The 22,025-nt window shown below is 35.1% G+C and overlaps 1 protein-coding gene across 3 annotated transcripts in view; it reads right to left on the minus strand.

The window, feature by feature from the left end:
* Positions 1-518: 518 nt before the first annotated feature.
* The window catches only part of Abd-b (abdominal B), a 71,926-nt gene continuing 50,419 nt past the window's right edge, over positions 519-22,025 (minus strand). For all 3 annotated transcript variants that reach the window (XM_013318710.1, XM_013318711.1, XM_013318712.1), the window contains 4 exons: positions 14,609-14,701; positions 9,339-9,385; positions 6,087-6,689; positions 519-2,328 (listed from right to left, as the gene is read on the minus strand). In XM_013318710.1, coding sequence (XP_013174164.1) covers positions 1,934-2,328; positions 6,087-6,689; positions 9,339-9,385; positions 14,609-14,619 — 1,056 coding nt within the window. In that variant the 5' untranslated portion in view covers positions 14,620-14,701 and the 3' untranslated portion in view covers positions 519-1,933. The remainder of the gene's footprint in view (positions 2,329-6,086; positions 6,690-9,338; positions 9,386-14,608; positions 14,702-22,025) is intronic.

A 22,025-nucleotide genomic window follows, 5' to 3' on the forward strand; every position in this document is an offset into this window, starting at 1 on the left:
CGAGACCTTTAATTATTATAGATATTAGGTAAGTATGGTTCTATAAGTTAACTACTGAGACATGAAGATAGAATCAGAAGGAAGCAGGTTATAGTCTGAAAAGCTACTCCTTAATTAACAATGAATACAACCAATAAGTACTTTGCCAATTACTATCATCTTCAAATATTAAGTTGCTTTCTCTTTTCTAAAAAAAAATATAAATATATTTTGTTTTAATTTCAAAGGAGGAAATTATTTATAATCTATACCAATGACATAAAATACTGAATGAAAAAACAATAGTTTCCCATTTGAAATAGAAGCAAATATTAAAATATTCAAACGTTAAGAATTGATAAAAAGTTACTAAAGAGAAAACAACATTTGAAGATAACATTTTTGTGTGGCCATACTTCATATAAAGCTTTTCAGACATTGAATCGCTTTCAGTTATTATTTTCATTTCATTTTAAAAATAATTTAGATAACTTTTGTAAAACATAATTACTAAAGGATTTAATACATCGTCTAAGTTATAATATTTACAATTACAATTTTATCAATTAATATTAGAACAAAGCCACGTCTAAACACTATTAATGTAACATTCTTGATTTCTTTCCTAAAAGATTGTATTAAAAGTACTCTGTAAAAAAAAATGTGGTCTTGTTTGTAAGTTTGTCTATTTTAAATATGTTTTGCACTTATATAGAAATTCGGTCACCTAGACGAGGTCGCCATTTTGTACAAAAAATCTAATTTATTTATAGCATTACGGAAAAATATAGTTTCGAATGATTTAGATGAGTCTACTGAGTTTACAATAAGACATTCATTATATAAATATATGAATTAGGAAAGATTTGGGAGTAATACGAGTGATCTAAGCGAGATCTTCCAACTCTAAATATTTTTGTCTACTTAAATAAAGACATACAATCTGTACACAGTAAGTCTAATATTTTAAAATTCGATGTATTAAGAAAAAGATACAAATGGAAGAAGTTATATGTATAAATAAATAATAAAATATTTAACTAAAACAAAAATAAAAAGCAATAGACAGGCTTAAGCGAACAGTACAATGAGTCAAAGGACAATATTAATGCACTTGGCCCATATTACCTAATTATACATTGATTATAACATCAACTTCAAATATTTTCAAAATAGTCATAACAGTAACTTAATGTAACTACTGGAACCGAGTTAAAGCTTTGACAGAAATCCATAATTTAAAATAACAAAATTTACGATTTATGATATAAGAAATTAAACAGTAATAAATATTTGATCATAATGCAGGCTGCACTGTCATAAATGTTTTAAAAAGCGACGCGTTGATGGTAAAATATAAACAATACGTTGCTAGAAACTTTGATGTAATCTGTGGACATCGTACAAGCTGCATATCTAGAACTGCCACCAAAGCGACCCGAGTAATTCAACAATTTGGTAACAAAAATAAAAGTTAACTGATTAAACACTAAACCACCGTCCGAGCATACGACTAAAACGATAAAGCAGTCTCAGATATTATATTACAAGAAATCCCATCGCGACAAACTATCTAGGATCTACAATCCATCGGTGACATCTTTAATTTTACATTTATATTTACTTAAATAATTTTTCAAAATACATATTCAGCGTTCTATAACTAAATATTAATAATATCAGGAATCGTTATCTGCTCACGTACTAAGTCTCGTTACAGTTACAAGAACAATTCGTAATTAACACTATACACAAACCGACAGCACGATAAATATTACTTTGAGATTCTCTGGGACTCGTTGTCTTTACGTACGTAGCGGCATAGCAACGTTCACTCCGGACACGAACAAAACCTCGGAACCTTAAGTACATGCAAGACACATCACTACATCTGTCCTCGCGTTTAGCTAGCTATACCGTGGTGCAGCGGGTAGGTCCCAGAGAAGGGCGCGGGTCACTGATGATGCTTGGCGGGCGGTGCGTGGTGCAGCGCCACATGGTGCGGCGCATGATGATGTCCGCCATGGTGGTTGTGGTTATTCGCATTCGAATTGTTGTTATTATTCTGTGCTGCCTGAGCCGCTTGTCGCTGTGAATTCTTCTTGTTCTTCATCCGTCTGTTCTGGAACCATATCTTGACTTGTCTCTCTGTGAGGTTCAGATTCCTCGCGAGCTCCCATCGCTTTTGTTTCGAGACGTAAGCGTTGAAGAGAAACTCCTTTTCCAACTCGAGAGTCTGGAATTTGGAGTAGGGTTTGCGTTTTTTGCGCACCGTCACCTGCCCGGTCCAGTCCAGGGGGTTAGAGGAGCCGCAGCCTACGCCGACGCCCACCGACATCGATAGGGAACCTGTACAAAGAAATACAAAATAAATACCACAAACATTTTCAATAACTTTTCAAAATTTCAGTAAATGTCAATTATTCATGAAGGGATTCAACCTACTACCAAGTATATTATGTACTATATAATGCACAATTAACCTGTCCATTATCGGCTGACGAATAGCTAAACAATAACAGATTTGAAAACAATAAATTTTAATTACAATAACCTTGAAACCCGAATCGCCGCAGCGCAGCAGAACATGTAGTTAACTAGCAATTTCTATGCGAAGCTAAAGAGAAATAATCGCAGGTCGAGGCGATAGAACTAACACGCGGCTCGGTTTATGTGAGCGGTCCTTTTGATGAGATCATCGGCGGACTTTGTATGCGAGGTTCGCAACCTTCTCGATATTCGATGCAGTCCGCACACTGCACCATTTCCTATTATTCAAAACGGTACAGCGAATGTTGCGAAATAGAAACCGCATTGTCTAAACGAGACTACAAACCATTCAATGTTTTGACGAATAGAGTCAGTGCTAGTCTGTACGTTTAGAGCTTAGTAAATATGGGTAAGACATTAAATTCCACTGGATTCCCTAGTTGCGTGTTGTGTGTTAACGTGTGCCTGCTTTTTCATTAATATTGGAGATACTTGTTGGACATAAATAATATATTTAAAACATAAAATCAAATCTTAAATCAAATCTCTTAATCTGAAAATTATGCTCGTATATTTTATATGACAAATATAATTGGGCAGAATATGTAAAAACTATGTAGAGTAAAATAATTGGATTATTTATAAAATAATACTGAATATAAATTTTTTAATTAAATATTTAATATCATTACGAGACAAAGGTTAAATGGCACTCAAAACTTTCACAATCCTATATTTTAAGCTAAGCTTTGAGCAGAGTTTAAAGTAGACCCTACGGTTTACCTGCTCGTACAGAACGACCCAGAGTTGAAAACATCTCGTCCATTAGATATCTAAGCGTAACATAAAACTGCCCTATCGCAACATCCGAATTGCGTTGCCTCAACTTGATATATTTTTTTTACAATATACCGTTTTAAAGTTGTTTAATAAATCAGATTTTATTGATGCAATTAATCACTTTTAAATAATTACCTTTATATTCGTAAATCCAAGGTGATATTTTTTTTCTATATTCTAATTTATACGGGTAATATGATAAGTGAGTGTATCATTTTATTAATTGTAATTTCATAAAAATATCTCAATAATATTAAAGATTTCGTTACTAATTAAAATGTCTTATTATCTACTGATTCGTTGTAAAATGGTACAAACAAATCGTGATTGCGAAGAAGAAATCAAGTCTGTTGTTAGAATCGTTTGGTTTCTTTTCATAATACAGAATGATATTGTAGCGCAAGCGGTTACTGTAGAGTTCGTGGAATGTTCTCTAAAACTTTGCGAAACAAATATAACTTACAAGTTGGAACGAGCGTCAGTTTCGCTCCGGACTTCAAATGAAATTGTGTCCTGTCCAGCCTTCAACGTTACTTATTTTATTTTCTTTAAAAATCTTTAATTTACATAAAAATGTATAAAATTTTAATAGTAAATAGATGGTGGATTATTGAAATCTTAAAACTTAAAGACCTGTATGTTACGAATTAAGTATTTGTAGAAAATAATCAAATAATTTCATTAACGCAAAAAGTTTTTAGCTCAACTTGTTCTTAGACTTTTATTTGTTACGTTTAAGAAGCAATTAGTGTCGTAAAAGTGTAAAGAGAAGCGAGGATGTCAATTATAAAAAGAGGTAGCGATCAGTGGCAGTAAAAGTGCGGTTGTCTTCCCCCATAAAAACGTATCTATTCGTACTCGGGTTTGCTCCACTCTGAGAAAATTTTCTACCAATCATAAACAGCAAGAAGGTTCTTATACCTTTGGAATAGAGTTGAAATTCCTATACAAGTTTTGTTTGAGAGCAGTTACATGTTTATAAAATGTTTTATTTTCCTTAATTTCTTTCGTTGTTGATAATGCAAACGTGAAAAAATCACAACGCATATGAAAAGTTTAAGATTTATTCAAAAAATTCAAGTATTGTTCAACTTTTAAATAAAGTTAGTAAACATAAGTAATTAGCTAATCGTAGTAATTGCATAACCGTTAAAAGCAATAAATACAGAAATCAAAGTCAATGTCAACCTGATCCGAGCCATAAACACAATAATAACTTCGCACAGCCCCGCAGGTACAACTTTTTCAACAATTGTTTTCCTTTAATGGGCCATTATACACGCGTTTTACGCAAAATTATGTCAAGTTACACCTCTGGCATTGCAGAAGCGCGATAAAGTCATCTTTATGGTCAGCCGGCGATCGAAAGCGAACTAGTAACGTGGCGCGGCTTTATGAATGGAGTGTTTTTATTGCTCTCATATTGACATGACGCTTGTAGTTTCGTAATTACTACTTACTAGCGCGATTTAGGGAGGGAATCAGTATTATTGCATGTCTGACTTCGTCGCGGTTTTACGATATCATAAAAGTGATATATATCTACGAGTGAATCTTATGCACCGACCTAGCCGGCGAGCCTCCGGCTTCCTCTACCATTTTTTATCGCCTCATCAGCCTATAATGTGTTTATTGTGGCAATATTTGGTTTATTGCCACTACTGAGAGATCAGTTTATTGTTTTAACGCTCAGGTATCGTGTTTATTTATTAGTTATACATTTTTATTGGCGCTTTATTTTACGTAAACTTTAATTTATTGTTGGTTGTATAGCGCCGTTTTACATTGCCTATAAAACGGTGCTTACGATTCGTTTTTAAACATTGGTAGCACGTGTTTCGTTCATTCATCAGATTTATGGTGGTCTGTGGGAAAATGTTATGATTGGAGTGTTGGTTCGCTGTTCAAGGAAATTTTGGAAGATACGTGAAGGTTGCAACATGGCATGTTTACGTTACTCAGACGGACGTTCGACTGTAATATTACTTCCGCGATCTTTTGCTGATATTTATAACAATATGCTTGGGGTTTCAATTTCATTGTTGTTTTTAATATTTTTTAATTATTTTCACACTTTTGTGTGGAACCTGTCAATTTAAGCGTAAAAGTACGATTTTGCATGTCATATTTTTTCTGAATTATATAATAACATTTTAAATATAATATACGAAACAATGTATTCGTTTATACTGTTGCACGGAAACCAACAAAAAAAAACGCAAATAGTAGAACCGTTCGAAGTTAATAACTAAGTTAAGTTTTCCAAGAGAAATAATGCAAAGAACGTGAGTGTGCGGTGCATTACTGATAATGACACCCTCACTGGCGCATCGAGAGCGGGTGGAGGCGGGCGCGCTCGTGTGCGCCACGCACACATGCAGCGCCACGCCGCTGTGTGCCGCGCCACACCGCCATCTAGGGACCAAAGGCTGACAACTGAGTGGGTCAAGGTTGATAAACCCATAGAAAAATTACTTCAAAAGTTTACAAATAAAACTTGACAAATGCATGACATATACTTATAATATAAATAAATAGGATCTTAAGCTGTAAAAAACTCATGGCCTCAACCCCGACCACTAGGCTAGAGTTCGTAAACCAAAGTTATTTGTTTACAAATTCAAGAAACTTGTGAAGTGTTGTAGTACACTGCACACGTCAGAGACGCGATAAGTAAAAAGATTACAAACAGTACGGTCACGATCGGACTTTAGTAACGTGAGGGTCGGGTTTGAGGAGTGTTGAGAACTGAACAGTTTTATAGAATAGGTACTAACCGGGTAGTCCACTGGGCGGTGGGTACGGTGCGCTGGACACCGCCTCGGGCGCGTAGTTCCGGAGACCGTATGCGTCGTGGGAGAAACCAGAAGCTTCGGAGACCGCTGTACGCCGCTCCTCGCCGCCCACGTACGGCAGCGGCTGGTCTCCGCGAGGTGCTCCATACGGGTAGTTCCAGCAGGGCTGAGAGAAGCCCTGGTGACAGCCGCCATCCGCGTAAGGCTTGTAGTCACCCCCGCTCGCGGGCCAGAAGGGTAGCGACTTGCGTTCCCTTTCAACTGGCAGATTATAGTAGGTAGGCGCTGCGGGGTACTGGTGCTCGAAGGCGGCCGGCGCATCGGGGGGGTAGCCCCAGGGCTGCTGCGCGTGCCGGATGACGCCCGGCTCGGGGTCATAGCGCTTGGCCGGGATGTGTAGTGGCTGCGGTGGGTTGGAGCCAACGGAGGCCGGCGAGGCGCTGGAGGCTGAAGGCGGCGCGGCGGCCGGCGCGGTCGGGGGCGAGCCGCCAGGGGGCGACGCGTGCGCCTCCTCGTACAGCGCGCCGCCAACGCCGTTCATCATGGTCCACCAGGCCGGCCCGGCGGAGTGGCCGGATGCGGGCGCTGGCGAGGCGGCGTCGCAGGGCGCGCCGAGGCCCCCGACATGGTTGTCAGGGTACAGGGTGGCGGTCGGGCAAGCCACGGGGGAGCGGGAACGTCGCCGGCCGTTCACGCGCGTCGCGGGCACATCGCACCGCGAGCACACGCGTCCCGCAACCACCAGCCGCACATGAAAGTCAAGCGAGCCTTGATTTAGCCGGCGGTCGGGTGCTTGATATCGTGGACTACAAGTTCACTAGCAGCAGAAAATTCGCGATGGTAAATAGTATTGAGTGACTAAGTTCGCCACCGGCCGAAAGTAGTTTGCGCGGACGTAGTGTCGGCACGAGTACGTAGCGTCGTAAGGTTCGCGAGATGCAATATGCGAGACGCGCGGTCGGCGGCGCGGCTGGGCGCGGAGTGGCGGCGCGCGGATACTCCACGGCACACAGGCGCGCTGCGCGGCGCCATCTAGCGGCGGGCGGCAGGGGGGCGTCGCACACAACTACGCGCTCACTTTACAGGACTTTCAACAAAAACTAAATTTAAGCTTTTCATATGGAAAGGCTTTCAGTTCAAATTTTAAAATAACTCACGTATTTTATTTTTTTAATACTAAGTAACATAGCATTTAGTTCGTTTTATTTTATTTGCTGTAGTAGAAAAAAAAATAAAGCACATAAACAAAATAAAACTAACCTACTACAAAATTATGGAACTTACATCAGAAATTTATAATTAAAATTATTAGTAGTCGTATTTTTTAAATTGTGACTAAATTGTTCATACAATGAAAATGTTGTTGATGTAGAGACGCTTGTGTTTTCGGGCGCGAAGGGTTGTATCGTTGTGTCGGAGGCGCGGGTGCGTACTAAAGCGATTAATGGAGGCAAAATAGCCATAAACTGCCGTTTAACCAAACTGCAAGCGTCACTCGACCATCGCCGAGTTGCCACCAATAAAAAACGCGAGACTTTATGACGGCAACTCACTCACGTTTTATTGTGAGTATAAACTTAATTTTATCGTCTGTTAATTTCACCACAAATAATCCTAGGTAATACGCGATTATGTCATTTTATGTCAATGGCAAGGTCGCGGACTGGTGACTTTATTTTCACTTTCGGAAGTTGAATGTATTTTTCACCTGCATTTGACTCTACGAACTTAGACTAACCTCTTTCACGTCGACAACAATTCCGTGAAGTCCCCACATCGATGTCCCTAAGAAGTAAGCGACGCCCTTCCTTTCATTCGTACGACGAGTCAAAATGAACAATACAATATACCGATAAATCTACTTACAATATTTCACACCTATACAACGCGATGTTCTGTTTACTCAAGACACGGCCATAAAACACATCAGGATAACAAAAGAAAAGCACATAACTCGCTAAGTAATGCTAACATTCGTGTTAACAAGTCGTCTGAAAGCTTTACAACGGGCATTATGTTAATTGAAACCGAATTGTGGATATAAAATATGCGATCGTTGTATACAAAAAGCTAATTTCCCACCCTTTCTATACAGATCGAGTAATTATTGAACGACAATGGTTGTTTGAATTTGTAAGCGATAAATTTGCGAGCTATGAACGTGTTAACGAAATTATTAAGCAGGATTAGGAGCTCTGGGATGGCTGTTTCTGCAATACTGAGCTGTGACTCATTGAATAAACTATTTGTCACTGAATCTGAACTGAATCTTTTATTTGTTCTGCAATTTATTTGTCAATCTTTGTACGTGATAGGCCACGACAGTCCACAGAATCTTAATGAATAATGAATCTTAACACGTATCTACTGTTTAAGTTTTAAATATGTCGACTGGCTATCGAATGTTTAAGAAATACTGTTAATGAATCAACATTTAGTAATCAGTGTCATTGTATATGTATATGAATGAGTAGCACTGATAATAGCAGCCATTGTAAAAAGTCTCGTCAGCTTTATTTTTTTATCCATGTAAATATAGTTCGTCTTGTTTTAAGACTGCAGCTAATAAGGAAGCCTCGATGCTTTGTGGGGAGAGTAACATTACACCAATGCTCCGGGCGGCGCGGCGGCGCGGCGGCGGCGGGCGTTGAATGACACAAACAAACACACAGACAAGTGTGCGCCTGAGCCGGGGCCCGTCTATAAATATTTACGTTAGGAAACTCTCCAGGCCAATGGTCGGCCATACATCGCGCACGTAAATAAAAGTACGCTTTCTTATCTCCGACATGTGTGCGAGTTGCGCAAACGCTCGGATAATGTATATATATTTTATATACATATTTCCACAGTCACGAGTTATATTCGCGTATATAACATTATTTATATCACGTATAGTTTTCAATATATCAGGCAAATGTAAATATTTATTTTAACAGACTAAAAATAAGTTCGACGGATAATAAAAACTATTGTATTGTTTAGTGTGATAGTTTTTCTCGTGCTTTAAAGAAGTTTTTTTAGAAACATTACGTATAATTTTACCTCTTTTCCCGCGCTTAATTATAAAGTTATTCTACTTAGTTCAGAGAATGGTCGGTGGATCAACTCAGACATTTATTTTTTAACGGAATTTCAGCTATCACAAAAATACGGAATATCAAAACATTTCGTACAGAAAAATATCACGACAATTTAATTTAAAAAAATAAAACATAATTCAATTATATTCACCTTGTCGTAAACTCGCTAGCGACGTCTGTGTGAACGGGCACGGCAGCCTGTAAACAAATTAAACATTTCATAACAAATTTCGTACCATCATTTAACAAGCCCCCAGTGGACACTAGGCACATGAATTTCTCTTGAGTTTAAATGTATAGAGATGAAAATAAATATAATATTCGCACATTTTAAAATAGGTTTTAATGGTAGGATCTAAATTAATTAATAAATTTAAAATCTCATTTGTTTATATAGGTAGTTAAATAACCTACAATACATTCTTAAAATAGTGAAAGAAAAAAGTATCTGTAATTGCCCATAGAGGGAAATAAAGTTCGTCACAGTCAGATGTGTTCGAAACTGTATGCAAGTTTCAAGTTTACGGGAAATTACAATTTATTCTTTTAATTAACTGCCATATTTACATCAGAGGTAATTTACAACATTTTTTTATGTTAAAAATTTATGAAGCATTTAATAATTTGCAATTAAGATGTGCATATCAGAACACAGACATATCCTACTTTATTTTATGATTCCGATTTAATGTAATTTAATATGTACAAGAATGAACCTTGTTAATGAATACAAACTAATTTATGGCTTTAGTTTTCTTATTTTAAAAATAGTATAGGGTGGTTTTTATATCTCGTCTGTATAATGACGTGACTAACAAGCCACTGAGAATACAGTAAATCATCTCAGGATGTTAATTCCTCTGTACTCAATATTAGTCTTTTTTTAGCCTCAGTCGCTCCACCCACTTCCATCTCATTGACAAAAGTTCCGCTGTTTTATTTCCTAGCCTTAGTTCGTACCGATAGGAACATAAATAAATCCTTTCTAAGTCATTCGATACGGCGCATAGTCACGAAGTTTACATAAAATAGGTGATTTGCGCCGAATGCCACGGTTTTTTCTTTCCTTCTATTCGGGGTGTGGAACGCACCGGCCCACTTATATTCGAACGCGAAAAAAACATGTTTACAGGCATTTTTTGGTTAACGATCATTGCTTTAGCGGGGACGTGTCGGCGCTCGTAAATACTGTTATGTTATATAACAATCACGTAATTTGCAGTGACTTAGTAATGATTTAAAATAACACACGACAGCTTAATGTCACGCTACAAAAACGTTTGCTATTCGATGGCTTATGACCAGTCTGAAAGGACTGCAGCGACAAAGAAGAATTTGATGTTAAATTTTGTTACATAAAATGTTAACCTAAAGCTATAGTCGTGGTTAATATATGGGTATTTTTCTTTGCAGATTTGCTTATAATAATTAAAAAAATATTATTGTTGCTTCTCGTAAAAATGCAGATTTAGTAATATTAGTGGAATTAAATTAAGTAATATAATGGAAAATGTAGTCTTTATAAAATAGGATAAAAGTATTAAGTACAAATGATCTGAGTAGTTGAGGGATTTATAAACGGGAGTTACATGCGCATCGCACAGAGCAAAACGAGTTTACTTAAGTCGCCAAAACTTGAGTCGTATCAAACTTTGTCGACGTTCATTTAAGTTTATATCCATTCCAACTTGGAACTCCTATCGGGAATCGTAATCCGGGCGTTTCGTTAACTTTTTTGTTCCTTTTTAGTTCTGTATGGGTGAATAGAAAATCGTGGCGATGGCGCGGGGCACTCGACTCGACGTTTTTACGACTCAATCTCAAAGCACAGGCCGCGTTTGGCTATCGAGTACCATTTTAATCAGATCTACCCCTACGCATATGACACTCGTGTTAGGTAAATATCGAGAACCAATAAGACAACACGCGCAGGTCATTTTATAATGGTGTTTAAAGCATTTCAATAGCACTGGTGACAGGACGAGTTTGGACGTTTGTAATCTGTCAGGTCTTGTTATCTAAGCCACAAGTAAGTGTTTAAGGGAGAGGCTCTCCCACGGTTGGTTGAACAAAATGGTCCATTTGGGAATGAATTTGTATAGTATTATATATTTGCACTTTACTCCTACGTAGTCACCGAGCAGTCAAGTAGGCGTAAGTACTACGCATAAGGTATCTCGTCTGTGTAATGACGTGACCAAGACTGAACTCTTGAATGCAATTCTACAAGAAATGTACACAAGTTAGATAGATATTTAATAATCAATGAATATGTCTTTAAATACGATAATTCCAATTGTCTCAAGGTTTTTGCCGGTCCTTTTGTTTTATATTCCACGTCAGCGTTAAGGCTTCGATATTTTGAATATTTTTGAAGCACTAAATTCCTTCTAACGTTTCACGGATTTCTTGATTAAATATTCAGATATAAATATACATATGTTCTCGTCTATCTGTCAACATTTATATAAAGACACGGCCACCTTACATACAGCAAAATGGCGTGCGGATCGATCTGTTTACGCGACATAAAGACATATTTACAGTAATTGTGATAGGGAGTGGGAGTAAGTCCGAGAGTTTAATGGCGCGAGAACTGACTGGATCATATCCCAGGCTTTACGACGCGAGAGAAAACGGCCGATTCATTTGCAATTCTAACTGCGATTTAGCGACTGCTCGTCGGTGATTGTCCGGCCCCAGCTATATCCTGACTGTTGAGGAACTGCTTAATGCCACATCAATTATTATCATACATCTCTCAAACTGTAAATGTCTTATTATAGTACATAAAGAGAGCAAAGGATAGTTTGAAATGACATGTCGCTATTTCTTAAGTATGGGTTTTATTGGAACTGCTAGGTGTGGCTTAATGCTCAGGTACAAATCTCATTCGATATATGTTAGAATTATCTGTAGCATTAGTGTCAAATCAAACAAATCTATTTATTTTAGGCAACTATAAAACTTAAATTATACCCAGGAATGCATTTTAAAAAAGAGTTTATAATACTGAAGAAAGATAAAGTACAGAAATTTAAATAATATATCCATTTATTGAATACATTGATTTGAAAATCTTTAAAAAACTACGGAACACAGATTTTAAACGGCCCACACAAGTCACGATGAACAAGTATACCATTTTGAACCTTAGTAGAAGGTAATAAAGGCGAACATTATACATCATCTCATCAGCATACAACATACATTATATTTTCCCATGCCCACACTGGGAATAGTTCGTTGATATTCACACATTTGGTGATCGATCGGTCGGTGGTCTAAATCACTTAGTATTCGATCCGCTTCCACAGTCCTGATGTTATCTTCAAGGACACATATTGTGATTCGTCGTTTGGCCCGGAATTGATCGCTCCGTCGATATAAGGCCCGATCGATGAATTAAAATGTCTACGGCGTCCTATGTTGCTTTTTCGTGAAAAGGTTTCATGCGACAAAGAAATTTCCACGGGTAAACGACTCACTATAAAGAGAATGTCGGTATATAGCTGCGTAAATGGATTGAAAGGTTTGTTCCGATATCTTTAAGGGAACCTTAATCCGTTATCGATAAATGAACTTCCGATTACGCGTAGAATATAGGAAGTAGGTAGGTATCCTTACTTATACCCCAAATATAGTACATCTGAATTTAATTATTGAATGGTTATATTTAAAGCCAATTTATCAAACATTTAAAAACAGGAACCTTATATTAAGAATTGCTATTTACCTTATCAATTCAAGTGACTATAATTCCTTCCTTTGGACTTCATTTATTATCCTGAACATGTTATTTGAGCACAATAGGAATTGTAAAAGCAGAGCTGCAGAGGTTCAATAAAACGCGAAACGTGTGGAAAATACCTTAACCTTTGAAATACTCGCGTAATACATAAGGTTAAGTGGTTTTAAGACGTGGTATAAATAAAAACTTACATTAAAACTCATGATAACTGTTAGATTTTAATGTATAAATAAGGCAAATGTCTTTTATTATATCCTTTTTTAAAATATCAACAATTAAATTCTAACTAGCGAAAGATCATTAAAAAACATTGTTAAGTCAGTTTTTAAAATAGTGATTTCAAATGAGTTTTTTACAAGTATCGGCAGTGGAAGCCTACGTTAGTAACATATATTTTAAGGTGATTATATACTAGACCATTTCCTTATAATTGAACAGAGCCGATGTATATGTTCTAGTGTATCACTCTATCACGAACCAGATGAGCTTTGGAAATTATGCTTTTAGCTTTATTCTTACAATCATAAGAAGTGTGTAAATCCACCTTTACAAATTAAAATGTCATCATGAATATAATCGCTACAAAGTTGTGTGTTCCTTTTGCTTAACTAACATTGTAATTCCCATTCGTTAAATTAAAGCATTGAATTAATTTGACAGGTCGGTGAATACAAATGGCTGTTCAGTTTTTGATTTTCATTAACTTGGCATTTAAATACGTTCTTTCTTTTATTTTTATCTTCACTAGATGGCTATATGGATTTCTACATAAATCGATTCTCAACATTTTTGTTTTAAGAAGAAATAAATAAAAAAGAAAACTTTGCATATTATTAACTGATTATAATCGTAACTGTTTGTGACGTCATCATTCATTCATCAATACACTCACTTTAGTTTGCCAAATCTGTATAATTTATCTACACACTTTCCGCATACATTTGCGCAGTTGGTATTTTCGTGTTTTGTCAGTATGCCAGATGCATAGCTGCTTTCAATGTAGGCTTGAAATATATATTCAATGAAAATGTTTCAAATTTTTCATGTTAACTGGCTGCACTTAAAACGCACGACCGAAGCCATTATAAAAAAAGTTTATTTTTAGTTTATTTTTGCTCATGTTGAGCTCTAAAACAAACCAACACCAAAGTTACGGCATGCGGCATGCGTGCAAGTAAAAAGCATTTTATTCTAAAGTTATAAAGTAAAATACAATTTTTATAACAAAGAGTACAAAAAGGCTACGAAATTCAACATTACCTGCTACATATTTGTCTATTAAGCTAACATTTTCTACGTTAATTTGTATATTTTCAATATTATGACCAAAATTATAATGCGTGTCTTACATAAACTCATTCTACGACATTTTTTTTATGAATGAAATAATATTATGTATGCGTTACAAATGTATTAGTAGGCATAAACCTCTTAACGTGATTATGTATTAAAATTTGTATTTTTTAATTTATTTGCAAACTTAATAGCCTCTAAACTTTTAATGAAGGTGCATTAAATTATAAAAGCTATTAAATACTAATTAAAAAAGATGTCTGTACGTTATTACAGACAATCAATAGGCAAAAGCGTCAATTGAAGCCAGGTTGGGGCCATGCGGTGCAATTGGATATGCGCTCTGGTGCTCTAAAAATAAAGTTCAAAATTCAAACCTTAGTATCATGTTCTGTGTGGCGCTCGCCGCCTCACCTGTTTAGTAAGGTCGACCGCGTAGAAGCCGCGCCCGAGCCTTACTCGCAATATGCCTGGAAATAATATTAACTATGTTATAATTTAAAAGAAAATATTGCCATGCAATACTTAATATTATTCAAAGACTGCATTTATACTGTGGAAGTATTAGTATTCGCTAATATTTTACTAAATTTCTAAGCCTTTGCCTTCAGCAGAAAAGGCGTCTCTATGAAGATATGTGATACCTAAAATGAACTCTATCATAAAAATACCGAAAAATATATTATTGATTGTTAACTTATATATTGTTAGATAAATAACTACGTCAATATCATTTTGTACAGTTAGAGATTCAATCAGGTATCAAGTAGTACGGTCAGCCTAACTTAATAAAGAATAAAGTCTTGAAACACCAGGAAATATAACAAAGAAATAAAATATATTAATTTATATCTTATAAAATGAAATTAATGTATTCTATTAACGATCTGTGACATACATTCTTTATTGTATTCCTACGCATAGTATAATAATTGCATTTTAATGTCCATGCAGATTTCATGCAATCCCACATACAAACATTGTTGTCGCTTAACGCATTTTAAGGAACATTTTTACTACCATTGCTACAGTAAATCAAGACAACAAACGCTCACTGAATGTTAATACATTTTAAAATAACCAAACACAGAAGCCTTTACTTGTAAATTCAATGATAAGTCACCCGACCTATAAATGTTTCGTTTCCCTATGTACTGCAACAATGTAAAGATTTTATAATAAACTCTTTGTTTTGTTTCGACGTGCGTAAAATGAAATGTCATATAATCGTCTTTTTTATTATGAAAGTCAACACCGATAATTTACGTAACCATAATTTAAAAATGTCTTTTGAAACACCCACGTACCATGGGTTTTGGTTTTCGTGTTATAAAAGTATAACGTATGTGACATGGCGGATAGAAATAAATAAGTCGTCGACGTTAATTTGTCGTCGCTCTAATTGGATGCTCTGGAACACTGTTATGAAATTGTTTTACATTTCTAATCATGGATAATAATATATGTACTTGTGTTATAATAAAAAAACGACGACGCCAGAAAAACGTGTAAGCTTTGTAGTGCCGATGCCTTAATTTAGTTTTTAATATAAAAAAGGACCACCCGTATCTTTTTTAAGACTTTTTCACACGTTATAATCATATCACGACGTTGGTAGATCAGTCAAGTTATTTAATTTACTAATAATTAAATTTTTGTCACTAAGATCAAAGCTCTAGTGCCTACTGACAGACTAAAATGTCTTATACTCGCGATTGTTGTTCCATATCATTTTTAGTATTGTTTTCTACGACAATAATTATTTTCCTTTGAGTACTTAGTAAATTTATTTTGTGCCAGTCCTTCTAATGCCTCCATTAGCGCTGGCGTACCGCGCAAACCCTCCGACTGGGAAAGCTCTAGAAATCTCAGCAATAAATGCCCCGCAAGCGCTAAATTTATTTTTATCGTTTGTACCACTTAAGGAATAAGATTGAAAAACGCTCCCAATATTTCCCCGTAATTTGTCTGCGTATTTTTTTCTTACGGGGCAATAAAATATTTACGGGGTTCGGATGAATACAGGAGTGGATTTGTGAACGCCCTTGTTTTTCCACTTCGACAAATTAATTCATTTCTCTCCTTGAAATTATATCCATCGCTATAAATTATTCATCGATTCAATACATAAAGATGCTTCTAAAATATTCGCAGATGAAAAAATACGATTGAATGAAAATACAATTATTAATAACATATACTTAACAATACGATACATATTATGTATTAGGATAAATCTAAATATATTAAATTCTCAAGATCAGTGTTCGTTCGCAAAAGATGCAAAAGTTAACAAGTGCAATGTACTTTTCCTTCTGAGAACGTCGTATCTCGGATCTCGGGGCGTTGGTCAGTCATTACCTTACGGATGCAATAATGCACTCAGCGATAGGACGTGCAGACTCGCATAATCACACGATCCTTCTGAATACATACAAAAACTTATAATACCTAGTAATTTACTATAGCGAAAAATCCTCAAGCCGTCAAATTACTTAGGCGATAAGATATTTAAAGAAAATAATTACGTTTACTTCAAACTTAAAAAAAGCAATAAAATACGCATAACGTAAACTACGTTTTCTATCACTTACAACCCTCTATTCTGCTGGTATGAGCAATTAAGTTTTGAAAATATTTCATTAATATTAAACCTAACTTAAATATTACTACTTAATGGCGATCGTTTGTTTTACAAGTTTTTAAAGACACCTGCTTATCGATGTAGATTAAACGGGCATAGTAAAAAGTTTATGATACTATCAGTATGATTCGACAATAGAGACTCTAACAACGTAGGTAGCTAAGTAATAACCCCAAATATGTGCATGCTAGTGCATTACGACGTAGACTTGAATATCATATTTAGGGGCGGAGATGAATGCAGCTCTTTGTTTCGCAAAGTTTATGCCCCTTTTTATTGCACCCGCCGTGTAACCTCAGTGACGTGATATACTTAAAGCTACACTAAAAATGTGTGTATTTTTTAAAACATCGTTATTGTACAACGCCCCAACGAGAATGTCTAACTGCGTGACGTCACGCGATCTGATAAAACAATTCAAAGTACTAAATTGAGACGTTATTCAATCACATCATACTGTCACAATGACTTTAAAAGGTTTAGAATAATTTATGATGGTATCTAATCTTTTGACGTCGAACAGAGTTATACAAGATGTTTAAAGAGATATAATGTTATTTTATGTTGCGTTTTGTATTCATGTGTGTGTTATATATCAGTAAGGAACATATATAATATAAGTACAAATTATTGATATTTTGATCAGAATTTTCAGATCACAAAAATCATTAACCGAGGCAATTTAATAAACGTTACTTTAACATCGACCGCAATTTCAAAATCGATGTGACATTCGAATTTGGAACGCAATCATTATAAGAATCGTTTTTAATCTTTTCCGAGTTGTAAAATTCTTGATATAGAATTGGATGTCGTAAGCGTACAAAGCAAATCGGTTCCAACGGAATTGGTTGCTGCAAAAATATTGCAATATAAGATAAGCGAGGAAATGGAGGGTACATTCGACCGCCCGCAATGATTCGATATAATCCGCTGCGACATATGTCGCCCGACGTCTTTACCGGACTTTTATTAAACGAACTATACAGGACAATATATGAAGCACATAACTCATGTCGGGCGTCACACATCACGGCGGTAAACGACCAGTCATTTTTTATGACTTTATTTAGCAGATTGTCTAAAATGATACCTAATTTAGTAACAGTGTCTTATATTTCGTTTGTTACAATGAAATCTAGTAGCCATAAAATGTTAAAAAAATTATTTTTTAAATGTATTAAGTTGTAAAATCAGTTGTTCAGTTACGACGGTTTTTGAGAGTCCATTGTTTTCGATAGAGACGTGTTTCACTTACAAAATAACTTTTCCAAGTAAGGAAGGACTTGGTAAAATATTAACAGACGAATTATACTTTAAACAGTGTCAGAAAAGGACAGGATGAATTGTCATATTTTTACAGTTGGGACTATTTACAGTACTCATCTTTAAATAGACAGATTTGTGTATATCGTTTGATTTTATTGCGAAGCGTAAAATATTCGCGAAAGCGCGGTCGCGTGTTTGCCGAGCGGCGAGCTGCGAGCTGCGTGGAACAAGCGTCTTTATGTTTAGGCAAAACAAACACGCGCCTGCAGGTACCGCGGGAATAAATATTTATGTAAATGTAGGCAGGTACCTATCTCATTGCGTTACATCTGGCCTGAAAATTATTTTAGCCGCGCACCTAATTCTGGTACATTTGCGATGAGCTTAACAAGAACGGGCGAGCGGGGCTTTTCATCTTTGAAGCGCTACATTTACATTTTCGTCTCATTTATTTGCTATTTCGGGCCAAGAATGCCTCCCGCCTCCCCCTCGCCCCTCCCGGGTCCTCCCTGCAATGAATAAGTCTTGGCGTGCGTCAGACGAGTGTAAAACGAAATTGGGAAGGAACGCTCTATAAAGTCTAATTAAGTTAAAATGAATGCACAAGTTAAAGGGACTGAACAAAATATACGAACGATTAATGAGCTTCGTTCGTATATTTTGTTCGTTCCCTAGTCCTTATTAGAAATATTAACATTATATTCTGATTAAATATACATTAAGCGTTTTTGGAAACAATTGGTGAACATCCTTTTAAATATAGATAAATTATAATAGGTATAAACGTAAATCAAATAAAAGAAAACGTTTAGGCAGTGGTTTAAGTAAAAGAGGAAGCCGGATGGCGCATGATCAGAATGTAATCTCACAATTCCGACTTTTATTAAGATATTTACGAAGAAAAGGCGGCGTGTTGTTATTCAGCGGTCGTTTCATATAAAAATAACGCGTCCCTTAACGTAAACCTTTTGTCTCGGCGCGGCGGCCGCTTTCCTAATAGAAATCATTTCGTCGCCACCCCCTTGGTTGTCATTCGCGGCGAGCTTTTAACAGGATGCAACTGTTTTTCATGATTATACTTTGAATTGCCTTATTAATAACTACGAAAACCCTTACTAGCTCTCATGATAAATCTCAGCACAAATTATGAGAAGGCATACCCACTTTATGAGTATAACGAGAAACAAATTTATAAGACATACTTATCTTTAATAATTATAACGTAATAATAAAGGTTTTAGTCTGGATTTCAAAGTTACTTAGTTTATAAGTAAATATCTAGTTTTTAAACTATTTGGAATTTGTTCCAAATTACTTGGTTATTGAACAGTCTACGTGATATTAAACAGATGAGTGGTTTTAAATACATTTTATAATTCCTTTGTCCTCAGTGAGTAGCGAGAGGCCAACAAGATTTCCCATTCCACAAATAACTCCAATAAGCGAGAGGGTTACCTTGATATATTTTTACGGTGCGCTCTCATCTCGGGCCAGATTTCTCTGATAGAAAAACGAGCGAGCCACGAACCGCCCCCGAATATAAATCGCCTTGTTATATTTTCCGGAACATTGGGATTCATGAAGTTTGTGAGCCCTGACGACATGCTTTCAGAAATACATACATAGATATTTTATATCTCGCTATTCTGCTCGAAATATGTAATAACGTAGCTATATTGACACAAAATGAGGACATTGTTACATACTCCTTGGCTTACAAAATAAAAATAAACAAAAAAAAATATACAAGTAAAGGTGATATTGGGCTTAATCTTGAAAAAAGGATATGTGTTTTTTTGTTATAACGCATATAAATTTCATTTTCAGAATTGTGCAATATTTATTTTCCGTAAACATCTATTTGTTGTACCCTATCTTAATAATATTCCCCTTTTCTTTTCTTCAATGTTTTAAATACCTTAAAAAGTGTATAAACATTTTTATAATGTCTTGATTTTTGTTAGAGTTTTCATTAAAGCATGCAATATCCATCGAAGTGGCCTCGCCCCTCTGAATAGGGGCGATACAAAAGCTTTCATAGAAGTACGCCATTTCTGTGATGTTAATGCAAGAAAATGTAAATTTCTGTATTAACATTCTTAAAGGAGAGAACAGCATTCTTAGCAAACAGTAAAGTCTCTTTCAAAACATAAATGTTAATAAAGATATAACTTTGAATTAAAAAAAATCTTTTAGTTTAAAACTGTAATTTTATCTATAATTTTGTTGTTTCTAACTATTTGTGTTATGCAAATGATATCTTTAAAAGTATATATTCATAAAATTTTACATTTTATTCCTTTTGATACGTCTACTTTAATGCTAAAACCTGTCTATTTAGCGTCGGATTGATAAAGAAATTCCATTTATACGTGACTTAATATAAAATCGTCTGTAATGCAATATCTATTTGCATAGGCATTCCGGCATCGTCTGTTTGTTTAATTCGATTTTTAATTCGGAGAGAGAAAAAAAACATGTTTTTATTACTTAATATTGTGTTATATATTAATGCTAGGTTTCAATGGTTATACATGTTGTTGCAGTATGTAAGTTAACTGGATATTAAAATGCAACTTTTTTGACGTGAGTTTCTAAGTCCAAAATCCCCGTTTAAAACATATTGTTATCTCTTTTTTGTCAAAGATGAAAGACGGGGACGACGATATTTTTATACAGAGATTTTTGTGTCAACAACCCACGATAAACAAAATCGATGCATTGACCGTTATTTTTTTTAAATCCAGGTATTCTTTAAATCAATGACGAACTGTTGAAAAAGTTTTTTTTTTTTAATAATAATAATTTTAATATAAAACATTTTTTAAAATACGTCTTAGATGATTAGGACATTAAGAGGAAATGATTTTACATAAGTTTTTAATTTATGATACATTTTTAATGTTGTATTTCAGTAAAGGTGATGAATTTATTAATAGTAATTTGGTTATAGAAATAAATTATTAACTAGAACAGAAAAAAAAACCTAATCAAGACTTAATTGACATGTAGACATAAGCTAGTCTCGATGTCCAATATTTTCTTTTGGTTTCAAAGCCGCTTATATCTTTAGAAATATGAGACCTAATAAAATCATTTAAAATATTTTATATTTTAAAAATTGATAATTATCAGAAATAAATGTGCGTTTTGATGTAAAATATTCAATAGATGCTTATCGAAAATATGAATACAATTTTTTTTTATCACGCAAATGTTAATCTAATCATCCATCGCTGTATAATAAAATCAAGATATTCAATGTATAACGTTATAATATTTATATCATAAGCCAGATAATTTAATATTGTGCTAAGAAAACTCTTATGTTTTGAATTCTGTGAACGCCGACGAAATTTACTACAAATATTTTCATATATATTCTCTTGCAAGTCAAATGAAAATAATGTACCTAACGACTTTATCTTCCCAGTTCTACCTACATTACTTATAAAGCGAGGTCTGACTAAATAAAACTTTAAGCGTAAACCTGTTTGAGAGCCAGTCCAAGTTATTAACATTCGTATGCAAATCGGCCATTTTCCACAGAACTCCAGTCAGCGGGGACTTTATCATTTCGTTACAGATGCGATAACGCTGGAATATTTTTATTTTTATTCATAAGGCTTCTGGGTTTCTCTTGAATCCCGAGAGCGGGCGGGATCATAATTTTTCATTTGAATTACGTAGGTACGTTAAGTGGAAAAATGTGTATAATATACGAAAATCTTGTTTAACAAAACATACAAAATAGCTTAAACTTGTTTTTATTTTTCTAAACAGAAAGTTTGTTGTTTTTTGTAACAAATCGGAATAATTAAAATATTTATCATTTAACTTCCTATAGTATAGTAATAATTAAAAGATATGATGATAATATT

The sequence above is a fragment of the Papilio xuthus genome, unplaced genomic scaffold (assembly GCF_000836235.2).
Source record: "Papilio xuthus unplaced genomic scaffold, Pxut_1.1 DF826923.1, whole genome shotgun sequence".
Classification (NCBI taxonomy): domain Eukaryota; kingdom Metazoa; phylum Arthropoda; class Insecta; order Lepidoptera; family Papilionidae; genus Papilio; species Papilio xuthus.